This window comes from Cryptomeria japonica, chromosome 5, assembly GCF_030272615.1.
Source record: "Cryptomeria japonica chromosome 5, Sugi_1.0, whole genome shotgun sequence".
Lineage (NCBI taxonomy): Eukaryota > Viridiplantae > Streptophyta > Pinopsida > Cupressales > Cupressaceae > Cryptomeria > Cryptomeria japonica.
This window is the reverse complement of record NC_081409.1, coordinates 467,861,201-467,878,492: the sequence shown is the minus strand read 5'-3', so window position 1 is coordinate 467,878,492 and position 17,292 is coordinate 467,861,201. Positions and strand designations below refer to the sequence as shown.

The 17,292-nt window shown below is 37.9% G+C and overlaps 1 protein-coding gene across 4 annotated transcripts in view; it reads left to right on the top strand.

The window, feature by feature from the left end:
- Positions 1–17,292, top strand: part of LOC131049995 (uncharacterized) — a 92,944-nt gene that overhangs the window by 64,212 nt on the left and 11,440 nt on the right. The window contains exon 7 of one of the 4 annotated variants that reach the window (XM_057984133.2): positions 3,488–3,659. The exons of the other annotated variants lie outside the window; for them this stretch is intronic. Coding sequence (XP_057840116.2) covers positions 3,488–3,567 — 80 coding nt within the window. The 3' untranslated portion in view covers positions 3,568–3,659. Of the gene's footprint in view, positions 1–3,487; positions 3,660–17,292 lie in introns of those variants that run through there. 4 annotated transcript variants of the gene reach the window in all.

Sequence of the window (17,292 nt, the reverse complement as noted above, 5' to 3'; positions counted from 1 at the left end):
TCTAATAAGATCTCTGTATTAGAAACTCGTACATCTATTCCTATTCAAATAGATCACATGAGTTTATTTTCTTTTATTCTCACAAGCCCTCAAGAAGTTTTTTATTAAGCACTCATAATAGTAGTAACATCCATGATAAATAATGTTCTTATAGTAGTAATAAATTGTGATATGACTGCATTGTGCAGCTGAAGTCTGTTACTGTTCAAATTTATTTGGTTGAAGAAGAATGTTGATTGCAGAAGGATATGCTGTTGAACATGAGAAAGAGAACATGGTTGTTGAAATACATCATTAATGTTTAGCATATTGACTTATTAATAAGAGGGGAGTACAAAGAAGTATGTGGGGTGTCAATACCCAATAGATGTCTTCCTGAACATCTATCCTACATAGCTACATAACTTGCGTCCCTCTTCTTCCTATCCTTTTCTTATGCTTAATTTGGGCTATTGATATGAGCATAATACTCTTCAAATTGGAGTTCATATTAAAATAATATTGTAATATTGATCTAATGGTCATCTTAGTCATTTAGTTACTATTTAGAAACTTCTGTTTATGTATTTCGTCTTTAGTTAGTTCTAGGAAGTTTTCTTTCTATCTTTTGTGTTTCTATTCTCGATCATTTCCATTATGGAAAGATCGTCTTGTAATTTTCTATATAAGGAGTATTCCTCTCCTTAATTAATTACAACATCGAATTATCATTTCATGTTATCAAAGCTTAGGTTCTTTTTTGGTGAATTTTTTTTTACTAAAAAAATTCGTGGGTTTTCTGATTTTTTTCCACAAAAAATCATGGAAGGGTTTTGTTTGATTTTTTCCACAAAAATCAGAGATTTTTTATTTCTGTTTACTACTTGTGATGGCCTTAAGTAAAGTTTTTGAACAAGTTGGGGGGTTTTGTACAATTTTCTCCTCAAAAATCGTGGATGGGTTTTTTGATTTTTCTCCACAAAAAATCATGGAGGGTTTTGCATGATTTTCTCTTAAAAAATCGTGGTTTCTTTTTTTGTTTTTTTCACATTTTTTCATACAAAAATCATGGGTTCTCTTTGCTAGAGGTTTTTTTGATTTTTTCCACAAAAAATCATGAAGGGTGTTGCTTTTTTTTGGGTTTTCTGATCTGTTTCCAAAAAAAAATCATGATGGGTTTTTTGCGTGAGTTTTGAGAAGCTGATCTCGGTGTCTCTAGATAAAGAGATGGACGGCTTTGTTACCCAACAGTATGTTGGAAGGATTATGGTAAACTTGGTCATATCTAGAACATCTGTAGAACTAGGGAGGGTCTCGACAGGCTCATGTCGCAAAGCGAAGGGGGCAGCCTTCCTTGCATTCATGGCCAAATGACCTGCAGATTATGTTGCATCTTCTATAGGGTAGTTAGTTGAGTGATCATTAAGGGAGGGTATTAAAATAATATTGTAATATTGATCTAATGGTCATCTTAGTCATTTAGTTATTAGTTAGAAACTTCTGTTTATGTATTTTGTCTTTAGTTAGTTCTAGGAAGTTTTCTTTCTATCTTTCGTGTTTCTATTCTTGATCATTTCGTTATGGAAAGATCGTCTTGTAATTTTCTATATAAGGAGTATTCCTTTCCTTAATTAATTACTACTAACCATAAAAACTTCATGTCCTTTTTCAATCACAACATGAGTGGAACAAGAATAGTTTTATGGTGGCTAGGAGTTTTGTCTCTGAAGTTTTTGTTGAGAATGTGGTCATTAGTTGATAAAAGCAAATTAGTGTCAAATGATTTATTATACTGCTGAGAACCCTAGTGATTTGATAAGGGTATGGATATTCCAAAGACATTAAGGTTTCATGCCATATGCTATGATAGTAAGTACCAGGAAACACATATAACAAAATGAAATCACACAAGTGCTAGGGTGTTTAAATTTAGTGGAAAAAGATAAAAAATATGAAAGCACAGACAAGGCAGGGTATTTGTCAATAAGAGGGAGACGCATACAAGTGTGAATGTCTTGAGTGGCGATGCAAGGATAAAGTTGTGGTTGGGAAAATGAACTGGTTCCCAATATTATTAGAAATTATGTTTCATGACTGCAAGATTTATTACAACCCAATACAGGTCAATTCAACTGCGCTGATCTACATGCTGATTGATACAGTCTAAGAAGTTTTAATCTCTAATCGCAACTCAATCTATAGTTAAAGGAATGTTATTTTTATATATACAAGTGGTGATGACTGACTACAGGAAGCATCATCGATAGAAGTAGGTTCTTGTACATACCTGGAATTACATGAATCTTGGTTCCTAGGCACCCCTGAGAAAGCTTTGATCTCGAACTCTTGTGATGTATGTATCTCCCAGCTCTACCACATTCAATAGCAAGTATAAAGTCCTCCTTACAAAGTGCTATGCCTCTTTGAACTAACAAGTTGCAGGCCTCTGATAATCCCCAAACTCTTCAGTTTTTTTCCCACAAAAGAATGCTAACCAGAAATTCAAAGAATGAATCTGCCCAATTGCCTCATTGCCCCCTTTTGCTTTATTATTCATTTGCACTTCTAAAAGAATCTTCCTTATGCCATGTGCTAGAAAGACTGATTAACTACTCCAACAGGGGCAAAACAGTAGTCAATCTCATGCAAATTCTTGACGTCTCTCCCTACTTGTCTCTATGATTTCAATTTTTTGGCAGATAGTCTTGAGGTAAATAGTGCATGTCTACCCTTAATATCATCACTCTTATTCACAATTAAAGTCATAATGGACTGAATGGCTGTTATAACATTATCTGAATGATATTTTCTGATGGTAGCAAAGAAATGGTGAAATATTTTGAGAATTAGATCATTCCAACCCATGTCTAATGTGATGTTACCAAATCTGATTTTTGCAAATGTTTTAACTTTCAATTATTGCAACCCTCTTAACAAAGGAAGTGTCATGTCCCCTTGTATTTAAAATTTAATTTTGGCATTTATTAACCCATTTTATTCTTCCATGGGTCAATTGGACAAGCTTAGGGAGAATGACTAATTTAATATTTAGAAATGTCCAAATGTTCTTAATATCAAAATGACATTTAAATATTAAATTAGAAACACTTAGTGGGATGTTGGAATTTGTGTCATTTTGGGAAAGTTGTTGCAGAATGAATTTTAGAAACTTTCCGTCATTATGAGTGGAGGAGAATATTTGATAACTCAATGACAAGTTTTGGCAATTGTCCTAATTAAATTAGTAGAGTTCCAAAGGAGGGAATTTGAATTTGAAATTGTGCCATTTTGGGAAGGTTGTTGGAGGATGAATTTTAGAAAGTTTCTGACATTACAAGTGGAGGAGAATCTTTGATGTTTGAATGACAACTTTTGGCAACTATGATAATTAAATTAGCAGGAATTCCAAAGGAGGGAGTTTGAATTTAGGCGCCTAAATCTTGCATATATTGAGATTTTGGGAATTTGGAGGAGTTGTTGATTATCATTTTCTTCTCTACATTTGCAGATTTGCAAGGAGCTTCTTCAGTGGATGGAACCCTGTTGAAGGAGAGAGCTTGTGGACGGAAACCCATGAGTATTGTATGAGCAAAGGACGAAAACCCTTGTTCGTAGAGGGCATTCTCACTCTGAGATTGTAAAACCCTTGTTCATAGAGGGCATTCTCACTCTGAGATTGTATTTGGGCTGAAGGAAATTTGGTGTATTGTTGTTGCTTCTTCTCTAGTTTCCAAGTTTAATGCTGGTGTTGTTTGGAGTGCTTTTGAAGCATAGTTTGTGATTTTTTGTTGTGAGTTTATGAACATATTACAGCAGTATGCCGCTGTTATTGAGTCTGTAATCAGTCCTATTTATTGTTATTTTCAGTTGATGAACAAACTATTACAGTTGGAGAAGTTTGGAGTAAATTGGTAGCATTGTTTGGCATAGTTTGGTGTGTGAAGACATAGTTTGGTTTGCTGTTATAAATATAATTTCCAGATTTGAATTATATTTCTGATTTTTTGAGGATAAGGACATTACAGGAAGGATTTCCAATATCAGCCAACCAATTGAAGCTTTCAACAATCAGTTGAAATACCTCATCCATTATTACTATTCTAAATGGAACTTCAGGAGCTGTAATTCTTACGATTTCACATAGGGAAGAGGTTACTGCAAGTCTAACATCTTCATGAGGATGTTTCATAAGCTTGTGCTAGACCAAAACAATCATCGATGGCTTCAGATCCCAATTCAAAATCTCGCAATCTGATTGGTTAATTTCGGATAAACAACATTCTACTTCTTTCAATCTGTTAAGAAGAACATCATTTTAACAATATAGAAACTCCAACTCTTTCCCCATTGCAAATAGAAGACTTCCCTCTTCCCCTTTCTTTTTGTAAGTTTCTAGGCTTAAAACACTTGAGTGCATCATTGAAATGTTTTGAAAAAGGACACCTTGATTTCCTCTAACTGCAACCTTTTTCTGAGGTAAAATGCTTTTTATACTGATGTAAATCTCAAATTAATATGCAAAGTACTAAAATTTGAGCGCCAAATCTGCAACAAAAGGATTAGACTCCAGCAAGCTGGCAAGACCACCATCTCTTATACCACTATAATATTCCCGACCAGACTTACAACTTAAGGAATTTTCTTGCACATACATTTTATTAAATACTTTGTATACAATCAGTGATGATGAATTTTCAACTGTAATTGTCGAGAATAACATGTCTAATGGATTCTGGAATATATTTGCATTCATAAATCATTTCAACAGCTCATAATAAGCACAAGACATTATATCAAATCATTGCCATTCATAAGAAAGTGTGATAATAATAAAGGAAGTCTTTATAATTTTCTGCCACTATTTCAGAGATCAAAACTTGTTTGCTGACCTTGCAAACAGCAGAATGATACATTTCAGGATTTGCAAGCTCCCATTTCCAAGTGACCAGCAAAGAAATAAGGTCTCAAAGCTTTATTTAACCCTCCAAGCTTCCAAAGCAGTTAATAAGGGCAGTGGCCAACTTGTGGGCAAAATAATACCTTCATGCCTCCTCCAAACTGCATTGAACTTCTATCAAAACCCTGATGCCTGCAATGAAAAGGTAGTCACCAATATGGAAGCCTTTGAGGCTCATCCTTACCAGCAATGATTTGTCATCAAAATAAATGTGGTGGCCAATTCAAATCACACCAAGGCTTACGTTTCCCTTCTCCAGAATGCTGCACTCATTTTTGGTAAGAATGGCAACACCCAGCCACATCAATGCTCACGTCCAACAATATGATGTCTCATGCCCCAATCCGATTTCAAATATAGCATTCCACCATGAAACCTCAATCGCTCAAATCGATAGTTATTGTTCAATAATATGGCATTCCAATTTGCTTGCAAATTTATTCAATCCTGCAAATATCTGAATAATTTGATTTTCCTGCAAGACTTCTCAATCATTCAATCTCAATCATTTGGCACCTGTGTGAACCTTGTGTGATTCCACCTGCAAATATTTTTTTGCAAACTAAAACTCTGAATGGATCTCACAATACTGGCTATAGAGGATCTTTCACCACCGAACCTGTTCTTTGCTCTAGGGTTTTTGCCCTAGGGCTATACATGAACAAACTTAACTTGTTCAACCCCAGTGGAACTTTTTGGAAGAATATATTTTAAATTCACTGTTACTAATAAACCTTCTGGAAGGTATGTTTTAATTTCTTAAAAAAATCAATAAAGCACTTTCTGTAAAGTGACTTTTATAATATTCACTGCACTTTCTGTAAAGTGACTTTTATAATATTCACTTTTTCAAATAAAGTCATTTTCTAAAATATATTTTAAAGTCACTTTTGAATATTTCAGAATTTGTTTCCCACCACCAAAGTGATTTATAATTAATTACTTAAACGCAAGTTGACTAAAAATGTCAACTTAGAACAACTTATTTATTAATTAAATTATCTCCTTCTTGCTCATTGAGGCTGGAAAAGGGGATATTATAGATTCGTTGCAAAGTTGTAGATTTCATCATGATTTGCAGCTTGCAAAGTTTGAACTTTTTATCTGCATCATGGTAGTTTCAGATAATTACAGCTCTTGGACTTAGGATTATAAGGGGGTTTGATAGCATATCTAATCATAAGTCTACCTTGACCATGGGATCACTAGGGTTATGTTGGCAATCCTTCCTTAGTTTCATGATTGAATCAATGTCGTTGGTTTTTATGGTTTCATGTAATGTCCCCTTTTGGGATCTCCCTAAATCTTGTCCTTACTATTATGAAGTCTGCTGGCTTCCTCTCTTTATTATTTTGAAATCAGTTATGAAGTTTGATGCTCCCTTGAATGGATCCATTGATCTTCTTCTTTGTTCCATCAAATGATGTCTCCTTCACTTTATACCCTTCATGGAGAAAAAGGGTCACATCCTTTGGTTATGAAAAGATACATCTGTTTGGCAACAACTGCTGCCCTTTCACTTCTTATTTAATCTTCATCTATCTCTCGATTCTCAAATTTGTCTTTACTGCTTTTCAAACTTCATATATCTCATTTAAGATTTGCATATCTTCTTCTTCTAGATCTGCATTTCCTATTTTCTTCTTCCCTTCTCAAATCTTATCTCAGATCCCTCCATATACTTATGCTCTGACTTTGCTCTAGATCTCTTCTAATTCCACTTTATTCCTCTCCATTCCATTTGCTCCTTCTTCCCCTTTATGTCTTTCAATGTGAGGGAGAGGTTACACCTCTTCATCATGTCTTCCTTTTGGCAAGAGTCACAACCTTCCACAATTAGCACCCTTTGAAAGAGTAGAACCCTTCATAATTTCTAACCTTTTGGAAGAGTCACTGCCCTATTTACTTACCATTCCTTTTTTCTTCCCTTAATCCTTCCTCGATTCACATGCTCCCTTCTTTCTTCCTTTCTCCATATCCTATCATGTCCACAATTTTTGCCCTTCCTCAGTAATAGCATTTCTAGCAGGGTTGGTCTATTATTTGGTTCCCGTAGGCCAGCAGAGTGTGGAGGGATCCAACTCAGGGGCTTAGAGAGTCATGCATGAGCCTTTCAGGTAGTTTGGAGCAGTTGACAACAATTTCCTAAAATTTAGGAGGGATCCCTATTTTTTAGGGATTGACTGGAAGTGGTCTAGGGGGCATCCGGAGACCTCTGGGAATGTTTTGGAGACTTTGAGCGCATCTCCTATTTTTTAGGAGGTGCTCCTATTTTTTAGGAGGATCTCCTAGTTCACTGACAGACCTTCCAGATGTTGAAATAGTAGCTAGCTTGGATACCTATTGTATTTTAATGTTGTCAATGACAATTAAAATACACTTGTATTATCTTTTATATAAATATGTCATTGGGTCTGGACCCAAAATGTAACGCGGAAGTCAACTTAATGTGTTATTGGGCTGGACCCAAATGTAGCGTGGAAAGGCAATACAATGTGTCATTGGGCTGGGCCCAAAATGTAACGTGCAAAAAGCAATTAAATAACTATTGGGCTGGACCCAAATGTCCAACATGGGATATATACAATAATAATATATTATTATTCATGCAAGCTGACTTGAGGATGATTAGCGCCTAAGGTTGATATATAACTACTCCAAGATGAAGTTATTTGAACACACAACATTCTTATATTCTCCTATTTGCTCTCCTAGCAGCGATCCTTCCTAAGGCGAACTTGTGCAAGGCAATTATGCAAGGTTGATTGTAGCGAAGTTGTCGAAGTTCATCTCAAGGTCTCTTGTGCAAATCAGATCCAGACTTCTACTGCTCCGCTTTATCATTTGCTGTTAATGAAGGGCTGCATTCATCAATGATTTCTTGAACTGCAATCTGAGATAAGTCATTGCCTTGTAAACTGTCTATATTTGAGATAATACATATCACATTTAAAGGTTGGGGTTTTCACCTCCAGGAGGGAGCTTTTCCCAGGGTATTGGTGTCTTGTGTCTTGTGTTTTATTGTTGTTACTGTTCTCGTGTCTTGTGTTTTATTGTTGTTACTGTTCTCGTGTCTTGTGTTTTATTGTTGTTACTGTTTAACTGGTTAAATTAACATCTGATTGCTGAAAATTAACACCAGAGGTGCGCACAACGAAGGAGGACCATTGGGGTTTAGTTTCAGGTTGACAGGGTCAGTCTCCTAGTTTTTAGGAGCATCCCTATATTTTAGGGGAGAACTACCAGTTGGCCTATGAGGTTCAGGCATCCTTCACAGTCAGGTGGCTACAAGCAATTTTCAGTTTTAAGCTCATTTGAACATTTTATGAATAAATTAGGAGATTAAAATATTTCCTAAGTTGGATTAAATAAATAATAATAAAGTGAAATAATATAATCACTTTATATTAATAAAGTGGCCCCTTGACACATTTTCCTAGAAGTTATAACTTAATGGCCACTTTTAATGAGGAATTAGACCCTCAATGGGTTAAACCTCTTAGAGGAAGTTATTTTTTAATAAAAAAAAACATTTTGACACGTTTTATGATGCCAAAAGTAAAACCCTAACCCCAAATTCAAATTAGGGTTTGAAGCCAATAAAGCAACATGTTGGAGACCCATTTTGGGCATTATTGAATTCATTTTTTTATACTTTCAGCATTGGAGAGGTCTGCAGCAGCAAGCCACCATTGGAATTCAGGTTGGGAGCAATATCTCTCAATCTTTTATAGTATTTGGACGAAAACCCACACGCTTGCAGCATTGAAGGATCCTCTTTCAAGTCATTGGGGGTCAATATTTGGAGGAGATTTTACATTTACAGCAGGTCTGAGACAACATCAGCAGATTTGAACAAAATGAAGGACATTTCCAGCAAGATAGATGCCAAATAATGTTGGCCGTACCATTCCCAAGAGGACCATGTTGTGACCTTTTTCACACATCGCCCCATTTGCAAATGGGGACCCTCTCTTTTCCTGCTTTCTAGGGTTTTTTGTTAGTAGCTCGTGGCCTTCTACTTCAGTTTTGTCAAGCCTCGCTTAGTTTTGAACGGTTTGACTCCTAAGGATTGAAAGTTAGTTTTTGCAAACCATGTGATTCCAGACTATGAACACCGCCAAAGGACAAAGATCACAATTGATTTGGACAAATTTGGACAACTTTCTATTTTTAGAAAGTTTGCTTTTTTTGCTTTTCCTATTTTTTAGGAAGTTTCGTTTTTGGCATTTTTAGCCCGATCCCCAATATGGCTATTTTTAGAAAGTTTTTCCTATTTTTTAGGGATATTTGCTTTTTACTTGTTCGGGATGGGAATCTAGGGTTTGCACTAACGCCACTGACCTGCTTCGACCGAGACCCAAAATTTCCAAGTTTTGACCTAAAAAAGCCAGTTCCCTACATTTTAGGGGTCATATTGCTTCAGAGGGTTTGCCTAAGTATGGATTTCAAATTTCAAGTTAATCTGGTTAAATTTGGTTAAAATGTGAAAGTTTGAAAATTTTAAAATTTTTTCTAAGTATGGCTAATGGATAAGGTTGAGTGTCATAACAGGTGTTCAGAAAGTCCACCCAAGCAAAGGTCCGCTATGTTGGGGAGATGATCAAGGTTCGCCATGATTGGAAGCCATCAAAAGTCCGCCATGATGAAGGGAAACCAAAAGTCCGCCATGTATCAGAGAGGCCAAGAAGAGGGAGCTTAAAGCTTTGCCCTCCTAGATGTCCTTCCTAAACTCCGCTCAAGGAAATAGATGCAATGTTGAAGACCTCCAAAAGTCCGCCATGTGGGAGTCTTCCTAAAAACTTCGCCATACCTTGTGGAGTGGGAAAAGTCCACCATGTGGGAGCCTTCCTAAAACTCCCCATGCCTTGTGGAGTGGGAAAAGTCTGCCATGTTGAACACTTAAAACTCTGCCCTATGCTTTAGGTAGGGCCCCCTTCAAAGTCCGCCATATAGAGAGATGCTTGAAGTCCGCTAAGGAGAGGTCATAAAACTTCGCCCAAAATGGAGGGACCACCAAAGTACGCCCCATGCCTTGAGGAGCTAATCCAAAACTCCGCCCTTGGTGATAGACCAAAGTCCGCCCTCCATGATGCCTTGAAAGTCCGCCTTGGTAGCCATAACTCCGCCCATGTTGAGTCTAGGAGGTGTTCAAAAGGTCCGCTCAACCATGACCAAGCTAGAGAGGTGTCCAAAGTCCGTCATATGTTGAGATCACTCCAAAGTCCGCCCTAGGAGATATTCAGAAGCAATTGAGGAAGTTTGTGCTAAGCATGATGTTAGAGACCCTCTTAAAACTCCGCCCTATGACTAGGATATGCATCAAAGTCCGCCCAAGGAGAAGCCTTCAAACTCCACTCTATGATGGGGGTGATCAAAAGTCTGCCATATGTGTTAAAGACCCCAAGAAAAGAGAGCATAAAACTCCGCCCTAGGCCTTGCTTAAGGTAACATTAAACTCCGACCTCCTAAAATCCGCCTTGGAGAGGGATTTAAAAAGTCCGCCTTGATAGAGAAAATGGTGGGGTCAAGCAAGTCCACCCTCATGAGAAGTTGAAACCCAAGCAAAACTCTGCCCTCATGAGAAGTTGAAACCCAAGCAAAACTCCACCCTATGCCTTAGTGGAAAGGCCGCCCATGAAGAGAGTTATAAAAAGTCCGCCCAAACATGAAGGTCAAACAAAGTCAATAGAATTTTGAGTGATGTCATCAAAACTTCCAAGAAAATCGAACTCTTAATCGAATTAGAAAGTGGAACAAAAAGAGATTTCAAAGATTATTAAATTGGAAAGTCAAAATGGAAACTCAAAATTAAAATTGGAAAGAAGATGTTTTGCAAAATCAAGAGGATTTTCGAACTGAGTTCTAAATTAGAAACTTTGGAAGATATTCTTTTACAAGTCTAGTTCGAATTAACCAACTGAAAACAAATTAGAAACTTGCTTAATTGAAGGATTTTTGAACTAAAGAAGATGACAATACTTTCCCAAAATGCGAGTAAGACTTAGAAATATGAGTTGGAGGATTTTGCGTGTTTCTAATTGGGAATTCAACTTTATTTACAAATACTTCGTTTGTAACTTCATTTTTACACACCAAGAAGTTCGAAGTTCTTAGAGAGAGCATAGTGAAGTATTGGCAGTTTAGAGTTCACTTGGAGAAAGTTTTGATATTGCTGGTAGTTGGACAAACTTCTTGACGAAGGATTCACAGATTTTTGAGTGAAGCCAGCTGGTATAAGAAAGAATAGCTAATCCTTGCTGAGTGTTCTAAAGAATTTTCCAGCCTTACTTCAATCTATTCGAAGGTGAAGTTGAATTTATGATGCAGATTTGTGTATTTTTTGAGTTATGAAAAATGATTTTTAGTGGATTTATTCGAATTTCTAGTGGAGGAAAATCATTTTTTTTGACTAAGTATAAGAGAGTTTTGGAGTTATAGCACTTGGTGTTGATTTATGATCACAACCATCCTTGAGATTGAAGGGTTTACAGATGAAAATTCAGTTTTTTTGGGCTAAGTATGAGAATAAAATGAAATTTTCGAACACTTAGCCATTCGCAGCCCCCTTTATTTTCTTCAATTCGCGAATCAATTCCTAACTTAGGTTTCATTATCTAATTGCAGATTTTAGGCACTATGAAATTTCAAGTGGATAAAGACGCTCCTCCTGAGTCAAGGATGACTTCGAAGTGAAAAAATGTTAGCGACACCAACCTCAGACACATCAATCTGAGGGAATTTAAGAAGCGGATGTTTGGTTTGGACAACCTTGTGCTTACCACAACCGCATGAAAGATGATGAAGAGTGGCATCGTGCATGCTGCTGGTTTTCTCCCCACTATGCAATGCACTGAATTAGTAGTTGAATGCGCTAAACATTACAACCCCACCAATAAGGACATTGTTGCATCTAATGGAAGAGTGCTGGCGAACATCAGTGATGAGGCCATCAGAGAGGCCTTCAGGGTCCCAGAGTATCACAACACGGTGTATGTGACAAAGGACGAAGCTGATAGCATGTATCAGGACCACTTGGAGGAGTATGACGCCATCGTCAACCATTCCTGGCTGGACAAGCCAAGGAATGGCGCCTCCAAACTTCAAAGGAAGAGCTTAGTGAGGGCATACTTCAAGGAAGACATTGGAGACATGATCGTTTTGCTGAACAGAATAATGGGAAATCCTCAAGGTGCTCCATTCGAGCCCTGAATGTATTATTTCATTAATGAAATAATGAATGGAGTAAAGATGATTGACTGGGCCCGGATGATTAGCGACAACCTAGACAGCCAGCTGAGGAACCTAGAAGCGAATAGGACCTTCTTCATGAGTTCGTACTTGTTTTATTCCTTGGCCAGAACTTATAGATACAGAGGTCTCACTTGCAGAGGAGAAGTAGGGAACAAAGAGAACCAGTTTCCAGTCTATGATCGCTATCCCTAGCTCCACATGGAGGAAAAGTTTCATTGTAAAAGAGTGAATGATACCTTCCTCATGCACATCACGCGGACGTTACAAGGTGGACTGCACCAGAGACTCTCTCAAGAGTCTATGGATTTCATCAGTCGATTCGGGTATTGGTATATCCAATACCCAAAATTCACTTACCTTAGAATTCAGGGATTCTCTGGGTCTCCCTACAAGCTTCCAGCTTACCCTACCAACCGAGTGGTGTTACTCGAGGTTGTGAGGCAATTGGAGGGGTATATGGGAATTCAAAGGGATAAACAGAAGAAGGCGAGAACTTCCTCTCTTACAATTGGCAATGGACTGGAAACATGTCCATCGTCACAAGCTGCTGCGACTGCTGAGAAGGAGCTGGCCTGGTATCCCTTGTATCAGTCCAAGGCAAGAAGGAATTTCGATCTAGTCCATAGAATAAAGGTGGTCGAAGGAATGACATTTGAACACAGGGCTGATCTAGAAGATTATTGGGCTAACCCAGCCGATAGTTTCGAGTTCAGGAAGAGATTTTGGTCGAGAATTCCTTTGAGTATGGTAAGAGGAACAAAGGTATTTAGAGTTGCTGACCAAGTAGAGGATAGCCTTGAGCTTCAACAGTCGGGCTTTGAAAAAATGAAGAATTAACCACTAGTTTTGATAGATTGGGCAGAGGGAGAGAAATCCAATCTAGCAGACCTCATGAGGACGGTGGTTGAATATTCTAGGTGGTGGACATCTGAAAGGACAAGGCAATTAAAGTCCAAAGGTGTGGCCTTGACCTATGAATTGATGGGAATGGATGACTCTTTGTCCTCCAATCCTTGTACCTCTGCAGGTAATGCCCAGAATCCAGAAAGTGTTGGGTCTCGAAAGAGGAAGGAGTTAATTGGAAGCTCCGTAAAGGTCACAGGAAAGAAGATTGTAGGGGAAAGAAGGGAGTCCAGCGAAGGCCAGTCCATCCTGAGTGCCGCTTCTATCGTACCTGATTAGAATGCAGTTGAGGAGCAGGAGATGGACATATGCATGGTTAATGATGAAGTAAGAGTGCCTTCTCCTTCGATTGAGGAAGTAATGAAGGAAGTTGTCCAAAGTCCGGACAAAGAGCAAATTGAAACGCCTACATCTCCCATAGTCTTCTTGGATGGTATAGCTACTGATCCAGAAAGGACATATGATGGGTTGGACCAGAATACCGTAGAGCAATCAACTATCCCTGATTGGCTAAGGGAAAGAATAAAGGCTAAGGTCCCCAAGGAGGCCTATTTTGAAGAAATTACAATAGCATTTCTGGAGAAGGTAAATGAACCAGCTATAGCTAAACCATCTAAGCCCGCCAGAAAGTTTTCTTTAATCCAGAGAGACAGTGCAGGATTCAAGACAGTCTAGATAGCGGTGCCTAAAGAAGGAAAAACTAGGGACAACGTCGCCGCAGATGATTACAAGATCACCACCATAGAGCTGGGTAAGCCCACCCAAGACCAAGAGGTCTTGTATTTTGATGACTCTCGTAACGCTTTGAAGGCAAGTCTAGCTCAGGAGAAGGAGAAAAGAAAGAAGGTTGAAGAAGAAAACCAGCAGTGGAGAAAGTATGTTCTCCATCTTACCAGGCCACTTAACCATGAGATCCCGGTTACCCCTCCACAACTTCTTCAGCAGCAATCGATGAAGGATTATGAGGATATGAAGGGCACGTTCACACAGGCCAAGGAGTGGATTTCAGATGCTTCAGCACGTGCTGGTATACTGGTAGAAAATTTAGTGTCAGCACATGAGTCAACCTCTTCATTAGTCAGCCGTATCCAGGATCTAGCTACCAATTGGGAGGACAAGGAGGAAATTCAAGTTATCCGAGGCTTGTCGAAGAGAAGTCTAGTGGATGCAGGTGTCATACAGGCTGGAGATAGGTATGACTTCAACACCTGGTATTATGCCTTGGTCACCTGGATTGAAGTTTTGAAGAAATCCGAGACCAAGTGCTTCGAGACAGAGGAAAGTGTCAGGGAGATCTTGAGCAAGGTGTTTCATGTAGCGTCTGATATCTGGAAGAAAGAGAGTATAAGGGAGAAGCATTTGCAGGCAGAGAACCTGAGAGCTAGGATTCAGTCAAGCTTCTTCAAGGATTTAGGGATGATTGACAAGGGCGATCTTTTAAAGATTGCAAACTTTCTCTTCATCGATGAAAACTTTCTTGCCCAAGCGGTTGAGTGGGAAAGCATCCTCACCACGTGTACCGATGATGTGGACATCATCGACTTCCAGATTAGCAGTTTGCCAAGTGTCACTATGGAGGAGGTCAGGCTTATTGTGTCCAGGTACATCGAATCTGCGAAAGAGGAAAGTGGATGCTCACCTCAGTGAGATTAGCAGTTGTGCCACATGTCACTTTCTTATTCATTCAAGTTGATAGTGTTTTGGGAAACTATAATTAGGGTTTGTAGCTTTCAATCTGGGCCCTTGATCACTGTTTGATCTCGGCCGTTCATTTATTTTTGAAAAAACTATATAAGGCTACCTCCTCATTTGGAGAGTGTGAGGTTTTTGATGTATTGTTGCATAAGGTCATTTCCAGATAATATATTGCATGTGCGCTTTCTCTTAAGGCTTTGTAATCCCTATTGTTTGAATGATTTGCATGGTTTCAATTTCCTCAACACTTAGCTAAAGTTAATTTAGATTTGCTTTCATTGTTGTTAATTTGAATGAAGGATTTGATAAGTGTCAATCAATGGTGTATCTCCGCTCATACTTTTGGTGAATGGATGATTTCCATTTCATCGTGCAAAGTTAGTCTGAGCCCTCCTCTGTGCATCCCAACATCTTAATCATAAGCACAATCCATTGAAGATTGCACTGGCTTTGTGTAGTTGTCCCTAGTGTGGCGAAGCAAAGTTTGGTTTCTCGAGAGCATCCAATTGATACTGTCTCCAGAGTTCGTAGGATTAGATTAGCCTTCTCAAACCCTATCTCTTTTACCCTTTTTTTTGAAAGTCTAAATCCTAGAAAATCCCCAAAAAGGAAGAGCCTAAAATTGCTAAATCCGTCTAAGTCCAACAGTTCAAAGATACTTGTTAGCGTAAGTCCCCCTTGAGATTTTCAACATACACTACCCAAGAAGCTATTTCACTAAAGTCGCTTGTTCGCACATATAGACCTTGGAATCAGTAGTGATTTTTCAGAAGAGGATAGAATACCTTCGGGTATCCTATTCTAATGTTTGGTAGATGATAAAACAGACACCAACAGACCATAACATCCATACTTGACATGTGAAGCCAAATACATAAATAAGAGGGTTTTAGGATCAAAATTTGTTTGAGAATTCATTGTTGGGAGATAATAAAGACAGATCGGGGGTTCATTCAGAGAATTCATAGCATACTTGGACTACATTAGCATTTCATTGGGGAAATTGGTTAATTCTGGAGACTTCTCTTGGCAAGAATCAAAATATAGTACCTAATCTACTATTTCTTCATTCAATTGTTTTTGAGAATTATATGCTAGGAGAATAAAACACTTGGGAGCGATTTATAGCACTTGGGGTCTCCTTTATTGTCCAGTGCACCACTCCTAGCATCAAAATAAGCTCATCTAGGCTAGCGTGGGATACCTAGTAGGTCAATTTTGGCTTTGGATGCCTTAAAAAATCATTTATTTGAATTTGTAATTTGCTTGTAATAAATTCAGAACTCTGAGTTTTCAAATCAATCTATTGTTCTTTTGTGTATCGTATTTAATTTGTAATTCCTCATTGGCAAAATCAAGCAAAAACCCCCAAAACTGAAAAACATAAAAAAATCACCTAAAAACCAAAAAAAGCAAATTTGCTGGTCAAAGACTTGAGAGCAAACCAAAATATCAGATTGGACCGAATTCCCAGTTGGCATATTACAGTGATATTAGAGCCAACTAAGAATTGGCACTAATTTGATTTGTTTGTTTCAATCTGAGGCTTTGACCAACAAATAGGTGTTTTGGTTTTTTTTGGGAGAAGTTTTGAGTTTTATGCTTTTTTGAGGTTTTGTGCTTGTAGTTTTGATAACAAGGAATGGAAAACAAATGCAACGCATAAAATAATAGTTGTCTGGAATTAAATTTCAGCGCTCTGATTTATTTGCCAGCAATTTACAAATGTAAATAAATGATTATTTTCTGCAACCAAAGCCAAAGTTGGCCTACCAAGGATCTTGCTTGAAATGAGAAATAGAGTGATAGAAGCACCTCCAACTGTAACTGATTACTCCATTGAGCTTTATTCTCCTAATAAATAATTATCTAAAAAATTTGATGGATAAATGGTAGATCTGGTGCAAGTTCTTCAAAGTTGCCAGGCAAGGTCCTTGGATTTGACTGATTTTCCCCAATTTAATTGCTGATTCCAATCAAATAAGTCATCAAAACCCTGATTGAACATCTGATCTGCTGGTTATTATTACCAACAATGAATTCTGAAACAAAATTCAATTCTAAAACCCTTATATTTATTTATTTTGATTTCCCAGACAAGATTTGAATCATACGACCTGCTAAGGAAGGTACGAACTGCATTAATTGGCTCTCTGCTTGCTGGAAATGTCTTCTATGCTGCTCAGATCTGCAAATTGTTGTCTCAGATCTGTTGTAAATGCAATATTCCTCTGTAATTTGGTCCCTAATGGCCTAAAAAAGGATCCTTCAATGCTGCAAGTGTGTGGGTTTTCGTCCAAACATTGTAAAAGATTGAGAGATTTTGTTCCCAACCTGAATTCCAATGGTGGCTTGCTGTTGCAGACCTCTCCAATGCTGAAAGTATAAAAAAAATGAATTTAATAATGCCCAAAATGGCCTCCAACATGTTGCTTTATTGGCCTCAAACCCTAATTCGAATTTGGGGTTAGGGTTGTACTTTTGGCATCATAAAACATGTTAAA